Below are 17,315 nucleotides of genomic sequence, written 5' to 3' on the forward strand. Positions count from 1 at the left end.
AGTTAAAAGTCGTGCCAGCCACTGATTTTCCCATGTCCTTTTCAGCTCAGAGGTGTAACAACACAACCCTTTTACAGCTTTTTCCAAGAATTAGAACTGGCTGCGTCCATCAAACGTATGATGTGGCCAGCAAGGCTGACACCAGAGCTAGTGGCTGTCTGCCTGGCATGCTTTTTCTGGCCCTCTTGGAAACTGGGATCTAGCAAGAAGCGGTGGGTAACCTCTCTGCCTGAATCTAGTCGTCAGTCACCACCTGCTCCCCAGCTAGCTGCACATTCTTTCACAGACCATTAGCTGCATGTGTGGATATAATGTTATTACTGTTTGGGAGATGTTTGCTGGATCCAACAGGAAATCAGTCCTTCCCTTGTTTACCTAAACTGCCCAGGCCAAAATATAATGCTCCCTCTGCCTAACGAAGGAGATGAGGGGAGTTGAGAAGAAAGAAGGTAGAGAAGAAGGAAGCACTTCTTTGTATTCATAGGGAGTACCCCAGAGCATGTCCCCCTGAAGAGGGGGGTAGTAATTCTGTGTGTGTGTGTGTTTATGGGTGTGCTGTTGTAAATCTGCTACCAGTCATTTTGGCTTTGCAGCCTCAGTAACCAAAGTTTACCTTTTTGCTCTTACTTTCCATTCCTTAACCTTTCCAGCCCATGTTTCAGCATTGAGCCTGGACATGGTAATTGGTAGTAGATGAGTATCCTCACACCATTACGAGTAGTATTTATGCCGTGTGCATTCTAGTCACCAGTTCATGGTGGGGGTGGGGGGGCACGTGGAAAGGGTAGAGTTAGTGTGCTGGGAACTGTGCATAATCACAGCTGGTCTTGTGTTTGTAGCAGCCCATGATGGACAATCTTTATTAACATTCAAGGGTCAGACCTGTAAGGCTCATCCTTAAATGTGTCTCGGGAGAAAAGATTAAGAATCATTTCCAAGAAAACCATGGGATTTTATACTACCTGAGCAAGAGCATATCACGCCCACATCAAGCAAGGATAGTGGCCTTTCTTAGGTTCAGTCCTTAATTAAATCTTCCCCCTCTGGCTTCTTCATAGTGTCCTGTTCCACATTTGACAGGACCTGTCTTTCTGTTCCTACAGAGATGAGGGCTTGTTTGACTGATGTTCTTTCCATTGCAAAAAGTTATTTAATGCAAATTCACTCCAGAAACCTGGTTGAGACCTGAAATTTAGGCCAATCCTGAGATGCATGGTGATCCTGAGAGAGACTGGACTGTCTGCCAGGTCTACATCACATATTTTTTCCTTGGCAGAGACCTGGCAGGAACTAGGGTCCATATTACCCCAGCAGTCTTTCTCCTTGGTCTTCTCTTGCTGCTCTGCAGGAAGGCCTACTTGGCCACCTCTGTGAACCTTGTCCCTTCTCAGGCACTCAGTAACCAATGGTGTAGGCCCATCAGGAGATAAGGGGATGCCTGAGGCCTTAGGTTCCAGGGTTATTAGGAACATCTACATGTGCAATAGGGTAAAAGAAAAAAACCCTGAAGAACAGACTCTTAAGAGTATGAGGGATAAGTTCTAAATGAGGACAGATAAAGCAAGAGACTGAATTTACCAACTTCTCTGCCAGATGTGACTTTGGCACAAGCTGTGTTGCTGAGCTTTTAGCGGACTTGTGGCCCCCACCTCCTCTGTATATTTTGGTCCTTTGTTGTCTTCTCCTCTAGGACATTTGCAAAGAACCATTTAGATGGGGGCCTGGGCCATAGTCCATCCCTAAGGAACTGAGAGCTCCTGAAGCAGGGAACTCTGGGGCAAAATCCAGGAAAGATTAGGTCTCCTTAGGGAAGAGGAGCTCAGTGAACAAAGTCTGGAAGCCATAGGCCAAAGGCCCTTAGGGGATAGGCCCAGTGCCATCCTGAGGGAGCAGTAACATCTGGTTTGGTGGTAACGCCTTCAAAAGGCTTCCTGAGCAGGTTCTTGGTGCCCTTTGGCACTGGCCCACAGAGTTAGGGCTCTGTGAAGGGCATGGCTCCAGTAAGCTGAGGTATCTGGTGTGTGGGCAGCAGCTGGGAGTGTGGTGATGGCTTCAGATGAGGTTGTTCCTGAGACGCTGCTCCTGCTCCAGGGAGAGCTCGGCATTGGCTCGGTATGAATCCCCTGTGGGCCAAAGGAACACAGAGTTAGAAGCCAACCCTCCTACACTCTCATTCCTTCCCTGGCAACGTCAGAAACACCCAGATACATTCTCCCCAGCTCATCCTTTCCATCAGGCTGGTCATGGGCATGGGCACCAACCCATTCAATAGAAATAGACCCAGGACTGGTGTGTAGTTTCAGGGAAATCAGGAAAAATAGGCTGTTCAGTAGACTCTTCACTTGTGCTGGTTATTCTCCCTTGTCCCCTCCCTAGAGGCATTCTCTGCTGTTTGTTCTTTCTGTGCCCTAGGAGACTGACCCTAAAAATTACATTGCCCTGGTTCCCTGGTCCTCTGGTTTCTGGCTGAGTTGGGTCAGTCAGAAACAACAGCAAGAGACTAGCGGGTGGAAGGAGAGAGGTCAGGGTATTTCTTCCCCTGCTCTGGCCTTGCAGTTCTAGTAATCGCTGGATGCCTCAACATCTTTGTTTCTTTTATCCTTTGCACACCTCTACAAATAGTCCTTTCATTAAATAACTTCAGACTGTCACTCAGTTGTGCCTTCTGTTTCTGGAAGAACCTTGACATATAAAGAGATCTTTAACCGTTGACGACTCATAGTGACCCTATAGGACCGAGCAGAATTGCCCTGTAGGGTTACCAAGGCTGTAATCTTTACAGAAGCCGACTGCCACATCTTTCTGTCACAGAGTGGCTGGTGGGTTTGAACTGCTCACCTTCTGGTTAGCAGCTGAGCACTTTAACCACTGCACCATGAGGGCCGCTATAAGTCGGAATCAACAGCAACAAGTTTTTTGGTAACCATTGGTGAAAGCACCTGCAGAACCGCCATATTTTCCCTTCCTCATCACTGCTGTGGTTCCCTCACAGCCTGACTCCAGCATTTGGAGGATTTGCTGTCTCCATATGCTCAGCCTCGGATTCCAAATTCCCGATTCCTCCCATATTCGTGTCTCATTTAATGTCAGCAAAATCTACCCAGTCACACAAATTTGAAACAGCCTATTTCTTCTTCCTCTTCTTATTCTGTCTTCCATCTGTTGCTAGAGTTCTCTTTTGAAAACATAATCTGATCTGCTCTCTCAACTGAACATTTTCAATGGTTCCCAGAAGCCCACAGAATAAATTCCATTCTTTCAGAAGAACTATCATAACCCTCCCTACAAAGAACTTTAATGAATTTGAGATACACAACCCATGCTACAAAAGAGAAAACCTCTTGGTCGTCTGGCTAGAAAGTGGTGGAGTAGGGTTTGGAACCCAGTGAAACCTCCTGAATATGCTCTTTCTCCTATGACTTTCACCTCTCCTTTGAAACCCAGCTGAAATGTCACTTTTTCTGTGAAACCTTTTCCAGCCCCGAGGTGGTTGCTTTCTCTCTGTGTTCACCCAGCATTTAGTTAACCCCTGGTTTTTGATACTGCTGGTATTAGGGGTTATCTTTTTGCATATCTGCATACCCCGCTTGATACCGAGCTCCTGTATCATCTTTGTATTTACATCCCCAGTGCCTGGCTCAGTGTCCTACACGGTAATAGGTCTTAATAAATGTTTGCTGACTGACCAAACAACTCTGCCCCACCCCACCTCCCTTACGCAAGTGTGGGCCGCAGACACAGGCATTTTAAAATTGGGAGATGGAGGGATTGGTACCCATCTTTACAGACAAGCAGAGCAGTCGCCTCCTTACTCTGCCCCCTACTGAATCGTTGGCTCTCCCTTTGTCTGATGCTGCCAACCCTGTAAATGTCCTGTGCCCTGTTCTTCATGAGCCCCTTCTTGCAAGCAGTGGTAACAGCTGGAGATAGCAACACAGATCGTGGGGGACTTCTACTTTTGCCTGTGAGGCAGTCAGCTTAGGATGGAGGCAGCTGAGAAAAACCGTATGAAAAGGAGGAGAAAAAAATAACGGACTGGAAGAAGGAAAATCCTTGCATGGCTGAAGGTGATGGGCAAGATTCTACAACAGATGGGAGCAAGGCGGGATGCAGAAGTAGTTACTGGGTGAGGCTGACGGTCTGACTAGTTTTTCTAGAAATCTACCTGTGAAGATGTCAAAGGAAGTTAATCTCGGCTCCATCCCTAGCCTCTTAAACACACACGTCACATTTGGGGCAGGTTTCCAGTCTTCAGCTCCCCAAGCCCGTACAGGGCTGGTCCCGCAGTGGCTCAGTTACCTGTGTGGCAGTTGTGCAGCCAGATCCGGTGCCCATCATACTTGCAGCGGCACTGCATCATGTTGTTGGAGAAATCTGACTCTGCCACCTCATTCTTGGGGTTCAGAATCACCTGGAGTGAGAGAAGGGGACAAATGAAACCAGTGACTTGGTTTCTGAGTGAGTTGACAGTAGTTGAATAATCCTTTACATGTAGTTTTTTACAAAGTGTGTTTATAATCTTTGCTTCATTAATCTTTACAATTACCATGGAGGAAGGCATTAGCATCCCCAGTGTACAGATGGGGACTGAGAAGTCACAACTGATTAGCTGTGACTTGCCTATTGTCCGTTGATTCAGGACTCAAACCCAGGGCCTCTGGGTCCTGATTCAGTGTTCTTTCCCCTATAGCACTTCTCCTTCAAGTGACAGGCTTGTTGGAGACTCTGTGGGGAACTCCTCCTTCAGTTGACCTCAGGGAAGCTTTTGGAACATCTGGAGGAAATGGAGTTCCTATGAGGAGTTCCCCACCCCTGCCCTAGCCCCCTTACCTGGAAGATATAGTCCCCAGGGCCCACATCTGTGATATCCACCCATTGGCAGTCAATGTCATGCCGGTAGGTATCCCAGCAACCTACAGTCACTCCCTGTTCCCCAAAGTTGGCACACGCATAGCGCCGCTGCAGTCCTGTAAAGAAGGGTTTGGAGAGTTACTGTGGGCCAGTGGGTGCTGAGGACTAAGCACTCTGCTAGGTCTTTCACATTCTTTAGAATTTAATTCACACACCAACCTTACCAGGTAAGTGCCATGTGTCCACTTCACAGGTTAGAGACCTGAGGTTTAATTAAATAATTTGCCTGAGGTCACCTAGCTGCTGAGTGTCAGAGCCAAAATTCCTAATAAGTATGAGTCCAGCACTGTAGCAAACCACGTCTGTGACTAAGAGATTATTTGGAAATGTGGTTGGAAGATTTCAGCCTTACTGTGCTAATTCATTTGTCCGTCCATCCATCCAACCTTCTAAAGATCCAGTGTTTACCATGCCATTTCTAAGGGCTAGGAACTGTGGGTATGGAAATATGAATCCGACAATCCACGTGCTCAAAGAATTTAGCAGAGGTGAATTTAGCATGTACAACAATTAGCCAAGATAGAAAATGTCAAGCATTTAAAAAGTAGTACCATGTGTGTTGGGGATGCAGAAGAAGCAGAGACCTTCCACCTAATATTTCAGAAAGTAAGAAATTGATGTTTTTTAATTGCCTTGAGTGCTGACTGTTTCCAAGCCAAGGTCTCCTGGTGCTTGGGGCTGTTGAACAGGGCAGAGGGAGTCTGATCCCGAAGGGGCTAAGGACTGTAACATGAGAGGCAGGACTCCTCTCATAGACATGCTGACAGGAAACCACGTACCTGTGGGGCAATTTGTGTCCTCTAGACAGAAGCTGGCCTTGTGGCCCTCAGCCACCTTAGAGCCATTGAGAGTGAGTAGGTCGTAGTGGGTGAAGACCTCAATGCTGTGGTAGTGCCTGCAGGAGAGGAGAGGCTTTTGGCCTGGCGGCAACATGATAGGATCCTCTCTGAAGGAGCTGGCGGGAGACTGGGGCACTAGGCCCCATCATTACCCAGAGAGGAAAGTCATAATAGCAGGACAGTGCCCATCTCTGTCCCAAACCCAAGATTAGTGAGAACCACTGCCTATTTCCTGGCACCCCTGCCAGACAGGAAGGCACAGCTACCCCTATCACCTAGGGTCTTAACCAGGCTAGGTGAGGTAGCAGCTCTGCTCTGATAGCCTCCAGGAGGCTGGTGCTTTGCTGCAAGACCCAAACTGGAAGTACAAGGAAGGGTGCTTGGTCCAGGGAGCAGCCTAGGAGCTGAGCTGCTAGAGAGTGGAGCTCACTTTCTCCCTGTCAGCCTGGGATCAAATTGCTACCATTGTTCCCAATCCAGATGTAATGACAACTCTGTTCATGCTACAGGGAAAGGTGCTTATTATCCCAGGCAAGGCCAAGTCCCAAAGTCATTGCCCATTCCTCTCAGCTTTCCCCACCCACTGCTGTGTCCTGAAGAAAATGTTTTTTTTCCATTCTGCCTTTGTCATAGGCATTGTCTCTCTCTGTCTGGGCTGGAGGCTCCTGATAGGACTGAATGCTCATTGTCTCCTTTTTAGTACCAGTCTGTTCACGCTGTTCTTAGGGTGTCTTGCCTTGCTGCTACTAGAACCAGCAAGCTTATTCTGCAGAGCCAGCATTCTGGATGGGATGGATGTCTATTTTGGGCTTCGAGGTTTCTAGGAGTCCCCACTTTACCTGGCCTCTAAAGACATGGATGGCCCAAAGTCCAACATAGAAAAATTGTCAAATATCATTCTAACAAAGGCTAACTCTGCTGGCAATGACTTCTCTCTTTGACCACATGAGGACCATCAGCATGGGCACATCCAGGGGAGGTGAGAGAGAGATTGAGATGGCAGGTTGCTGCTACTGGGATGCCCTTATCACCTCCTGGAGGCAAAGCCAGTCAGGTGTCTAGGAAGGAAAACTCTTACCATAGCCCACATGCCTCAGGGAAGTTTGCCTCTGGCCAGGGAAAGACCAGACTCTTTCAGTCCCTGGACCTTGCTTTTTGTCTCTAACCCTCTAGGGACAAGGCTTGGGCAGGCACTAACATGTGACACTGGTGCCAAATCCAGCTGTGGCGTCCTGTCTTGGGGCGGAAGTCGGCCCGGCCCAGGTTGAAGATCTGTGAGGAGAAGCGTAGCAGGCGCCGGTATCCATAGGGCCAGTCCATCAGGTCTGCAGACTTGGAGAGGCAGTTCTCCTCGTGGGCACAGTATAGCAGGCTGAGCGGGCGGTCCTCCAAGTAGGCCGTCTCCTGCACGAGTTGGGCGTTCATCACTAGGTCTGGAGCACCTGGAGACAGCAGAGGGGCATGGTGGTGAGGCAAAAGGTAGAAAGGCAGCCCTTCTCATTCTCTGGCACGGTGGACAGCCTTACCCTCAGACTAAGCTCTTCCGGAGGACCTCAGAAAATTAGCGCAGTTTACGAGTCAGGAGATGTGAATCGTAATAAAAGGAACAGTCCTACCACCTTAAGGATTCCCTGGGTGGTGCAAACAGTTAACACGCTTGGCTGCTAACCAAAAGGTTGGAAGTCAAGTCCACTTGAAGGTGCCTTGGAAGAAAAACCTGGCAATCTACTTCCAAAAAATCAGCCATTACAATGCCCTCAATAAGCTCTGCTGATACCCAGCTTTGTTACTTAGCCAAGTCATTCTCTTTCTCTTTGTTCCTTCAGAGGATGGGACAGCCGGGAGGGAGAGTGGGGAGACGTAATCGCCAAGCCTGCTGGTGCATTCTGACATTCTAGTCCATTCTGCTGCAGTTCCTAGGGCTGTGCTTCCTCCAAGGTTCCTATTCTAGCCCGACTGCCCCGGTGGGCATTCATAGCAGGGTGTCCTGTGCATTTCTCTTCTGAGGCATGGTGGACATGCTGGTGCCTGTGCCTCTCCCTTTCCTGTTACAGGACTCTTACCCTCCTCCTCTACCATCGCTGTCTCCTCACATGTGTCAGTACAGAAGTGTGTGGATCCACAGCTGTTGCCATGTAACACCAGCAGGGAAAAGCTGCCCATTCTCTGCTTATTTGTGCAAAAACACAAGGTTGCAGCTTAGGTTTTTTGGCAGAGGCACCACATGGGCAAGCCTCCATGCTGACTAAGGTGAGATGGGGGCGCTGGTTGATTTCAGTGGCTATGCAGTGAGGGTGGGAGCTGGGCTGGCTTGCTGTGTGATAGCTGCACTATTAACAGAAAAGCTCTCGCACTCCTGTGGTATGTTCTGCAGAGAGCCAGTATGCGTCTACTGACAAACCCTAGAGTTCCTGAGGGAAAGAAGGAAAGCTTCCAGACAGAATGAGAAAAGTGAGTGAAGGAAAGAAATGAGAACCACCACAGAGGAGAAATAGTGGTGGCCACAGGGGCGGCAGGTCGGCCGGCTGTGCTCAAAACCAAAAAAGCAAACCCATTGCCATTGAGTTGATTCCGACTCGTAGTGACCGTATAGGACAGAGCAGAACTGCCCCATAGGGTTTCCAAGGAGTGGCTGGTGGATTCGAACTGCCGACCTTTTTGTTAGCAGCTAAGCTCTTAACCACTGCGCCACCAGGGCTTATCCATCATGCAATAACCAAATGCATTCAAGAAGAGAGCTGCCACTCAGGCAGCAGAGCAGGGGAAGGTACAGGGTTCCCAGGAAGGGGAGTTGAGGAGGGAGCAAGCCCCCCCCTCAACAACTTGCTGTGAGGCTCGGTGCTGGGAAGACCACTCTGATGCCCCATCACCCTGCAGGGAGGTGCACTGGACAAAGGGAAAGCCCTAGAGCTCATTAACAAAGGTTAAGGACAGCTTGGGATTGAAGTTTGGCTGGAAAGAAGGTCAAGTGGCCACTTGGGTGATGCCAACTTGCAGCCACTGGGCTGGACATAGTTATCTTGGCGTAGACCTGGTTGGCAGGTGTCAGACACGCTGCTGCCCTGAGAATCTGGGTTTGTGGGGCAGACCAATGCATCAACATGGTCTTGTCCCAGAACCTTTTGGGTAAATCACACAGCCCAGGAGGGGAACACACAGCTGCACCCTAGGTCCTACATGTACCACACTTACGCACCCTCTACAGCAGTAGCCCTCAAGCTTTTTTAAAAAAAAACTACAATCAACAGTAGAAATAGATTTGACGTTGAGACCCAGGACACTTACACACAATTCCAAGAGAAAAATACCCTTACTCGATGTAATGCACTCTGATGTATTCTAGTTTTTTTTTTTAACTGTGGTCATGACCTGAAAATTGAAACACTGTTCTATGTTGTTGTGTTTTCACATGTTTATTATTCCATGAGGTAGACAGGGTAGGGCTTGTATCCTGATGAGACAGGTGACTTGACCACATGCAGCTAGTAAATGGCAGAGCTGGTGCCCAAGACCAGCCCTCCGTCCCTGTCCCACCCTTTGGCCATGGAGCTTGGCCAGCACTCAGGGCCTCCCCTGAGGAAGGGAGAGTGGGTATGCCAAACTGGGTGCCCCTCATGGTACTCACTGTCTATGCAGGAGACTCCGGCGGAGAAGCGCCCCGCGCCGTGGGAGCAGTGCACTGGCCCGTGCCTCTGACACTGCTGCAGGGCCAGCTCCGTACCAGAGCAGTGCACCCCACTCAGCACCACATCTCCAGCCCCCGGCGTCCCCTGCCAGTACCAAGTGTCCTGAGAAAACAGCCAGCATCACCCGTCAGGGCTGAGAGGGGCCTTGGGAGTCAATTTCTTCCGTGTGTTGAAGCAAAAATCCAGCTGCCTGTGGCTTCCACCAGCAGCCTGCTCCCCTGCCTCTCCCATGGGCTGCCCTCAACTATTTAAAGAGGAGAATCCTGTTCCCTTCCTCCCCACCCAGTCATATTTCCATTTCCCCAGCTGTTCCGCATACCACCCAGACCGTCACTGTGCTCAGGGTTAGACCTGGCTTTCTAGGCGAGGCCACCCAGGCATTGCCCGATATGTCAGTGTGGGTACAGTTGCAGAGGGCCATTCATTCCCTCGCACCCAAGTCCTCTTGATTGTTTCCCTGATACCTTTTGACTCTACCTGCTTATTTCCATCTGAACTGCCACTAGCCTGGTCCAAGCTAGCATCATCCCTCACCTGGGCTACGATAGCCTCCTGAGTGTGTTTCCCTGCATCTGTGTTTGTCTCCACCCCAACCGTTTTCCAAAAGGAAAAAATCTTTTAAAAATCTGGACTGCAGGCTTTGCATACTCTGGCCCCTACCTCCTCCACCCTCACACCTCATACCACTCTCCCTCTTGATAACTACACTCCAACCCCTGGTCCCTTATTTCCTCAACTAAATTAAGTTTTCACTGGCCACAGGGCCTTTGCATGGGCTCTTTATTCCTCCCCTGCCTTGTCTGGCTAACTTCTAGTCATCCTTTCTATGTACATAACTATGAACTGAGTTGGGTGAACATTGATTAATGGCTGCCTCCCTCACCTGACTATTCCATGAGGCAGGGACCGTATCTTCTGGCTCGCTACAGTTTCCCCAGCACTTAGCATTCCATCTGGCCCAGAGTTTCTCTCTAATTAAGTGCTGAATGAATGAACGACGGGCCAGCAGCTTTAGCTGTGCCTAGGGCCACCCTGGCACAGGAAGATTTGGTCCTCTCAGACCAGGAGGCTGAGGGGTTGTAGGGAAGGAGTGACTGAGATATGGACCTACCTTGATGGCGTGGCTGGCAAAACCCAGGCCGAGCTGTTGGCAGGCCACCATGGCTTCGGTGAGTCCCCAGTGGTCACTGCACACAGCCCCCCAGCGTTGGATCCCATTCACTTCCACCTGCACCTCCACGACACCCTCCTTGGGATTGCGCCCGCCAGCTAAGCGCACCTGCAACAATCAGAGATGTGTGAGGAGCAGAGGGCCTTAGGAGGGAGAGCTTGGCACTGTGAGCCTGGAGACCCACCCACTCTTTATGCGGCCTAGACATGACTGTCCCTGCTCTGGGTTTGTTTCCTCTGTAAAGAGAGGACATTTTATTAGATGGTCTCTAATGGCCTTGTCTGCAAGAGAAATCTGACTCGCAGAGCCTGCACCAGGGGCTCCTGCTCTGGTACTTGCCCTCCTCCTACCTGGCCTGAGATCCTACCCTGAATGACTCACAATTTGCAAAGGGTTTTCATATCTGCTGCCTCATTCACAATGCCCCGTGAAACCATTAAGCCCATTTTACAGAAGAGAGAACCAAGATCCGAGACATGAGGTGACTTGCCCCACCAGTGTGAGTCCTGAGACTAGAACTCTTCTCATCCCACATGGCCTCTCCACTGCCACTCCCCAGGCCCACTTGGCACCTTCTTTCTCAACTTCACAGGTGACCTAGGAAGGCCTGGTAGAAGCGTGCTTCCACCTGAAGAGCCCCTGTGGCCTCCTGACATCTCTGCAGTCCAGAGCCTGGGGCCTGAGGGATGTAGGCCAGACCAGGTAGGACAGGAGAGGAGAGGGTTTCCATGCTGGCTGCAAGGGAGGGCCAACTGGGCCCAAGGCAGAAGCACTAGCTGCTTCTCCTAGACCCCTTCCCACTGGCTTAAGGTGGTGCCCTGGGATATCTCAGGTACCCTGCTCCCCCAGCCCCCAGCCTGAGGCAGACCTGAGCTCACCTGATTCTGGAAGCCCATGTTCGGGATGTTGCACCTGACGGCAGCATCATTCTCGTGTTGACAACCATTCTGGGACCCTTCCAGGGCACGGCAGTCACTGAGGGTCCGCTCATACCCTCTGCAGCGCACCTCACTCAAGTGGATGGGTCCCAGACCTGTGGGGAGAGGTGCTGTGTGAGGCTCTGTTTCTGTAACCCTGCACCTATGGCTTCCCCTCCAATAAAGTGGGAGAACTTTCTGTCCTGGGCCTGGCATGCCAGGGCCACCAAGGAAAGGATGAGTGGCTCATCCAGGCCCTGTCCCCCACCCCAGGCCCCCCACTCACCTTGGCCCAGCTGGGCCCCAGAGAGGGCCTCCCGAGCAGAGCCAAAGCCGAGCTGACGGCACACGATGCTGGCGGAAACAAGGTCCCACTTGTGGTCACAGACAGTGCCCCACTGACGGTGCATGAGCACTTCCACCCGGCCCTCACCCACCTGGGCCCCGGAGCGGAGGCGCACCTTTGGCTCCTGCTGGGAGAAAACGGCTTCAGGGGAGGCCAAGGAGGCCCAGCAGGGCCTGGCCCACCACAGTGGGAGCCCAGGGCAGGGCCCCTTCCTGCTGAGCTGAGCTTGAAGTGGACAGTGAGTGGGCAGAGCCAAGGACCGGGAGCTGGGAGGTCCAAGTTCCAGTCCTGCCTCTGACTTCCCATAGCTGTCACCTTGACTAGGCCTTGGACCTCCATTTCTTCCATGGTAAAGTGGAAGATGGCTTTAATTACAATCACCACAGTAATAACAGTAATAACAAATTCCAGCTCAAATGAGAGAGCCTATAGGGTTGCTATGAGTCGGAATGGACTCAGCGGCAACACGTTTGGTTTTTTGGTTTGAGAGAGCCTTAGGAGTCAGGATCCCTGGGCTCCGAGTCACAGCCCTGCCACCTAATCACTCTCTGAGCAGGTCCCTTCCTCTCTCTGAGCCTTGGCTTCTTTTTTGTCCCTTTGGGTTGAACTAGGTCAGCACTTCCCAAAGAGGTCTGTGAACTGATTTTAGGGTGGTGCAGGGACATGGTATTAATTAAATTAATTCACATAGTGAGGGAGTTATTTAAATTCTTTCATTTTTTCTACTCCATCAAGGAGGAGACTTGGTGGCGCAGTGCTTAAGACCTCGGCTGCTAACCAAAAGGCTGGCAATTCGAATCCACCAGCTGCATTCCTTGGAAGCCCTCAAGAAGACAGTCCCAGTGTGGTGCTGATGTGTCTGGAACACCTCACTAGCACTTGCTCATCTCCTTTTTATAACAAAGGGCCAGGCTCACGTTCAATACCTTTGGCCCTAGACGGGATACGGATACGGCTACAACTTAATGGCTGTTTTTATGGTTACCTTCTATTCCTGGCAGGTGACACCAGTTTTCCATTTATGGGAGGGCTATAAACTCTTTTTTCCATCAATCCCCAGGCCTCCCACAGCTCAGCCATTCTGTAACTAGCTCTCCTCCCAGCCTGAACCAATGCTGCCTCCTTGATGGGGGGCTCTTTCCTCCTCACTTGCTGTCCTGAGGGCCCCTGAGCCAGCCTCTCCCCACTGGGGTGGCCCACTGAGGGAGGCCTATGCCTCCAGGCCAGAGTGCAGCTGTGGGGCTCACCTCTGCCCAGGGATCCTTTTGTCGTGGCTTTGCCTTGGGTGGGCGGAAGCGGGGCCCTGCCACGCAGTTGACCACAGCGTGCATACCCTCGGGACAGGCTGGCTGCAGCTTGCCCCGGGCAGGAGACACCTGCACCTGGCAGCTGGCCATGTGGGACTCTGTCCCCAAGCAGATGACACGGTGGATCCAGAAGGAATTCTTCTTAGTCAGGCTCTTCAGCCTGGAAGACATGGAGGGAGGGGTTGAGGGAAGAGCTTTGGGATTGAGGAGAGGTGGAGGCAGAGGTGAGGAAAGGAGGCCCCTCCTGCTGCATCCCTCAGCATCCTCCCTCAAGGAAATGGCTCCTCACCTAGACTTGGGATCCTTCATCTTTGAATTCCAGACCTTCCTGTGGAGGGAGAAAACAGGCGGGGGATGGAGTGGGTGCAGAAGCCCCACCTGTCACTGAGGCTCCTAAGTTTGCACCAGGTCTCACAGTTTGTAAACCTGTCCACACATCTTATTTCATTGCTAGGCCTCACAGCAGCCCCAGGAGGGTAACCATGTCACAGATAACAACAATCGCCATTTTATAGGGAAGGAAAGCAAGGCCTAACAAGGTCCCCTGGGGCAGGCAGCTCAGAGCTCACCCTCCCTCCAGTCCAGATGAAGAGGAGCCTTTAGGGGAAGCCCCAAGAGAAGGGACCAGGGGCAAGGTCCTCTCAGGACAGGTGGAAGTTAAAGGCCTTGCTGGTTGGGGCTGCCCACCCCAGAGACACCCAGGCTATAATCAAAGCTGTCCTCCTCATGGATGGTGGATGAGTCAGCAAGACCCAGATGTGCAATTACCAGGCAGTGGGGGCCACGTCCCAGCCATCCCCAAGGATTGGAGCCATGTGGCTGCCACGTGGCTGCCCAATACCCCTCTTTCAGGATGGCCTAAGTCAGAGACACGAAGACCAGTAACGGATTTCCAACCCCTTAAATGAAGCGGGACTAAAACTGATCAGGGGTGGATGAGGGAGGATGGTACTGTGGGAAGTTTCTCCCTTGGTGAGAAGCATACAGTTTTCACTGGCAGAGAACTAGAAGAACTATGACGTACTCATCACTTATAAGGCTGATGCAGTCTACTTTCGGCAATTCTGTCACGTTTCTGACAGAATATTTTCATCTCCTCTCCCCAGACCCACCCTACCCCATGCTTTGCTTACACAGCCTTGCTGGGACCAGAGTTGAGATCATTCACTAGGGCACAGTTAAGATAATTCTCTGAGGAATTGATAATTGAGGACCAGACACCCTACCCAAGGCCTCACAGCTAGTGACTGGCAAGCTGAGATGAGGACTCGGCTCGTTTATACTTGTGAGCAGCACTGTCACTGTCTTCAGTACAGTCTAGTTTTTCAATGGGGGACACAAAGTTGTACATTCCATTAACTTCACAGTGGAGGTATTCTGTACCATAGTCAATGCCTGTTATTTGACTGACAAGTAGAGTGTTTATTTTCCCACTGTTTCTAGAGATTACCAGGGCCTTGTTGTTTATCTCTCTCTTAATTATTCTGAGGGATTCATATCATAACCCAGGAAATTCAGGCATACTCCTCAGGTGGGCCTATTTCCCTCCCAACCCCCAAACCCACTGACACCCACCCCAGCCAATTTCACTGCACTCTGCAAAGCCACACACACACACACACACAGATACACACACAGACACACACATACACACACAGTCAGCTGCCACCTCGCCACTCCCTACCCTCCTGGCCCTCAGCTCAGCCGCCCTCCTACCTGTAGTAGTCGCTGTTGACAGGCTGTTGGTTGGGGAAGCCCAGCATCCCACACACCACTCTGCTGTTGTTCATGGTCCAGCCCTGGTCACACACCTGCCGCCAGTGTCCCTCGTACTTCACCTCCACGGCCCCCTCGGTCACTGGGATCTGCCGCTTGGCACTGGCAAGGATGGGCTTCAGCCGCACCTCCTCCAACCGCCGGACCTGTGGGGTGCACAGTCACCTGTGGGCACCAGGACTCCTGCCTCACATGCTGAGCTCACTGCTCAGAGACCTTAGATGTCATCCCACCCGACCCCCTCATCAGACAGGCCAGGAGACTGAGGCCTGGGGTGCAGGAGGTGCTCATCGAAGGCACACAGTGAGCACAAGGCAGAACCATGGTTTTTCTAGGGTCCTCTCCTCAACTCCACCAAACTTGTTTAAGTTGATGAGAACTAGGCAGATGGGTACCATTCCTGGGGCCAGGATGGGGACCCTTGACAGTTTGGGGGACTTTCATAGGGCGGGGAGTGGCCTTTGTCATGCCACCCTGGGAGGAGCTGAGGATGGGCCAGACCAGCTGCTTTGGCCCACAGGACTCTAGCCCTAGGGTGACTCAGACCAGTACCAATATGGTGCCCCCCATCATGGCCTGTCATGTTCAGGGGGCCAGGGCCAGCTGTCCTCAGGCTGGAGCCTGCCTGGCAGCAGAGTGCAGGAACCAGAGGCTGGCCCTGCCTGCTCCTGTTGTTTGGCTTGGGCTGTTTTTAGCTCGGGGTTGTTTGTGCCGGGAAGAGGCATCAATTGTGGCTGGGCCTTGTGGGTGAGGCAGCCCCTTGCCCCCCCTGCTCCCTCCCCTGTGGGGAGCAGCTTCTGAGATTCCCAGCAGGCCAGGCCTCGATGTCTCTGGCCTGCCCTGCATTAGGCTGGGGCCTCTACGCAGGCACCTGCTTCTGGGTTGAAACTAGGGCCTCAAGCCTCAGACAGGAGTCGGGCCCCAGGGATGTTTCTCAGCCTAGGCTCTGCTCCCTTTCCCTCCCTCTTCCTCCAGGCTCACCATCCAGGAAGCTCCCAGTCACCTGGTCCAGGCCCTCAGTCCCTAGGCTCAGGCCAGGCCCCCAATAGCTTCCTCACCTGGGGCCCGAGTGCATTGGAGACCCTCTGAGAAAGAGAGCCATGCTGGCGCTGGGGCTGGCATACCACCCCGATGTCTTCCGAGTGGCTGCAGTCACTGACGCCCCAGCCATTAGACCCGCACTGGTCCAGGGAGCTCTCTGTGCCCACACAGCGCACATTGTCCAGCCAGATGGGGCCTGTGGGTAAAGGGCAGATGGATGCTCAGGGATGAGCCACGAGAGGCAAGTCATGGGCCCTGCCTCCTGGATAGGACCCACACTTGTCACCTTTCCTTTTCCAAATCCTGAGGAGGAAGTGGGGGAATGATTCTCCTGGGATCTTGGTATCCACAGCCCTGCCTACTGCCTCCTCCTGGCATCAGGCCCTGTAGAATCTCGTTTTGGAAAATGCTAGCCTATGCCCACCTAGTAACTAGACCTACCTGTTTGCCCATTCATTCATTCAACATTTGCTAAGCATATACTATGTGCCAATTACAATGTTTAAGGAACTTAAGAGTTCAGTGATGGTGATGGTGATGGTGGTGATGGTGGTGACCTCATTACAAGAGAGAATGGGAGGGTCAGAGCAAGGATCATTTGCAGCTGGGGCACTCAGGAAGTGCCTCACGGAGGAGGTCGTTTGAGCTGGGTATTAAAGGATGGGTGGGAGTCTGATGAGTTCTGTTGGAGCCTCAGTGAGCCGAGCCCCTGAGAAAAGCCTGTCACCATTTCCTTATCATCCCCCTAGGCAGCACCAGTCACTCACCCTCCCCTTGGCCATACTTGGCACTATGGGCCCAGGTCAAGGCAGTCTCAAAGCCTAGCTGGCGGCAGGCCACCATAGCCTCCTGGAGGGCGAAGTTGTCATCACACACGGTGCCCCACTGGCCCTGGTACAGCACCTCCAGGCGGCCCTCCTCTGGCTTGCTCTCTGGGCCCACAAGCCGTAGCTTAATGGTGCGCAGTGACTGCAGCCTGCTTGGAGGGGCCTGGCCCAGCAGCAGCAGGATCAGGGAGAGGGCAGCTGGTGGGAACCACATCATAGTGACTTCAAGGGCAGCTGAGGCCAAGGCACCTGGGGAATAAGTAAACATGACAATGGTGACCCACTGCCCACCACCTCTACCCCTGACCTCAGTCCTCTTCAGCAATTTGGCAGCTGCTGGCAAGACAAAGGATGGCAGGACTCCTCCAACTACATCATATGTGATGGCATTGACTGAGTCTTGGCTCTTGGGTTAGCAGATTTGGTTCAAATGCACCATTTACTGGCTATGTGACCTTGAGGAAGGTACTTAACCTTACTGAGTCTCAATCTCC

General features: G+C 51.9%; 1 protein-coding gene across 3 annotated transcripts; it reads right to left on the reverse strand.

Annotated features, from left to right (window-relative positions):
- Window positions 1-495: 495 nt before the first annotated feature.
- On the reverse strand, window positions 496-17,065 carry LOXL4 (lysyl oxidase like 4). 3 transcript variants are annotated; one of them, XM_012557850.2, is made up of 14 exons: window positions 16,762-17,038; window positions 16,012-16,190; window positions 14,894-15,099; window positions 13,467-13,505; window positions 13,118-13,337; window positions 11,811-11,997; window positions 11,486-11,640; window positions 10,548-10,715; window positions 9,376-9,538; window positions 6,949-7,192; window positions 5,691-5,806; window positions 4,831-4,967; window positions 4,300-4,411; window positions 496-2,123 (listed from the first exon to the last, which is right to left on the reverse strand). In XM_012557850.2, exons 1-14 carry the CDS (start codon window positions 17,036-17,038, stop codon window positions 2,053-2,055), a joined length of 2,274 nt encoding a protein of 757 aa, XP_012413304.1. In that variant the 3' UTR covers window positions 496-2,052. The 3 variants fall into 3 exon arrangements, with proteins under 3 accessions (XP_012413304.1, XP_004370069.1, XP_023596425.1); XM_004370012.3 differs by having other exon boundaries at window positions 833-2,123; window positions 11,811-11,994; window positions 16,762-17,065; XM_023740657.1 differs by lacking the exons at window positions 496-2,123; window positions 13,467-13,505; window positions 14,894-15,099; window positions 16,012-16,190; window positions 16,762-17,038 and having other exon boundaries at window positions 3,824-4,411; window positions 11,811-11,991; window positions 13,118-13,393.
- Between the last annotated feature and the right edge of the window lie 250 nt (window positions 17,066-17,315).

Source organism: Trichechus manatus, unplaced genomic scaffold, assembly GCF_000243295.1.
Source record: "Trichechus manatus latirostris isolate Lorelei unplaced genomic scaffold, TriManLat1.0 scaffold00007, whole genome shotgun sequence".
Lineage (NCBI taxonomy): Eukaryota > Metazoa > Chordata > Mammalia > Sirenia > Trichechidae > Trichechus > Trichechus manatus.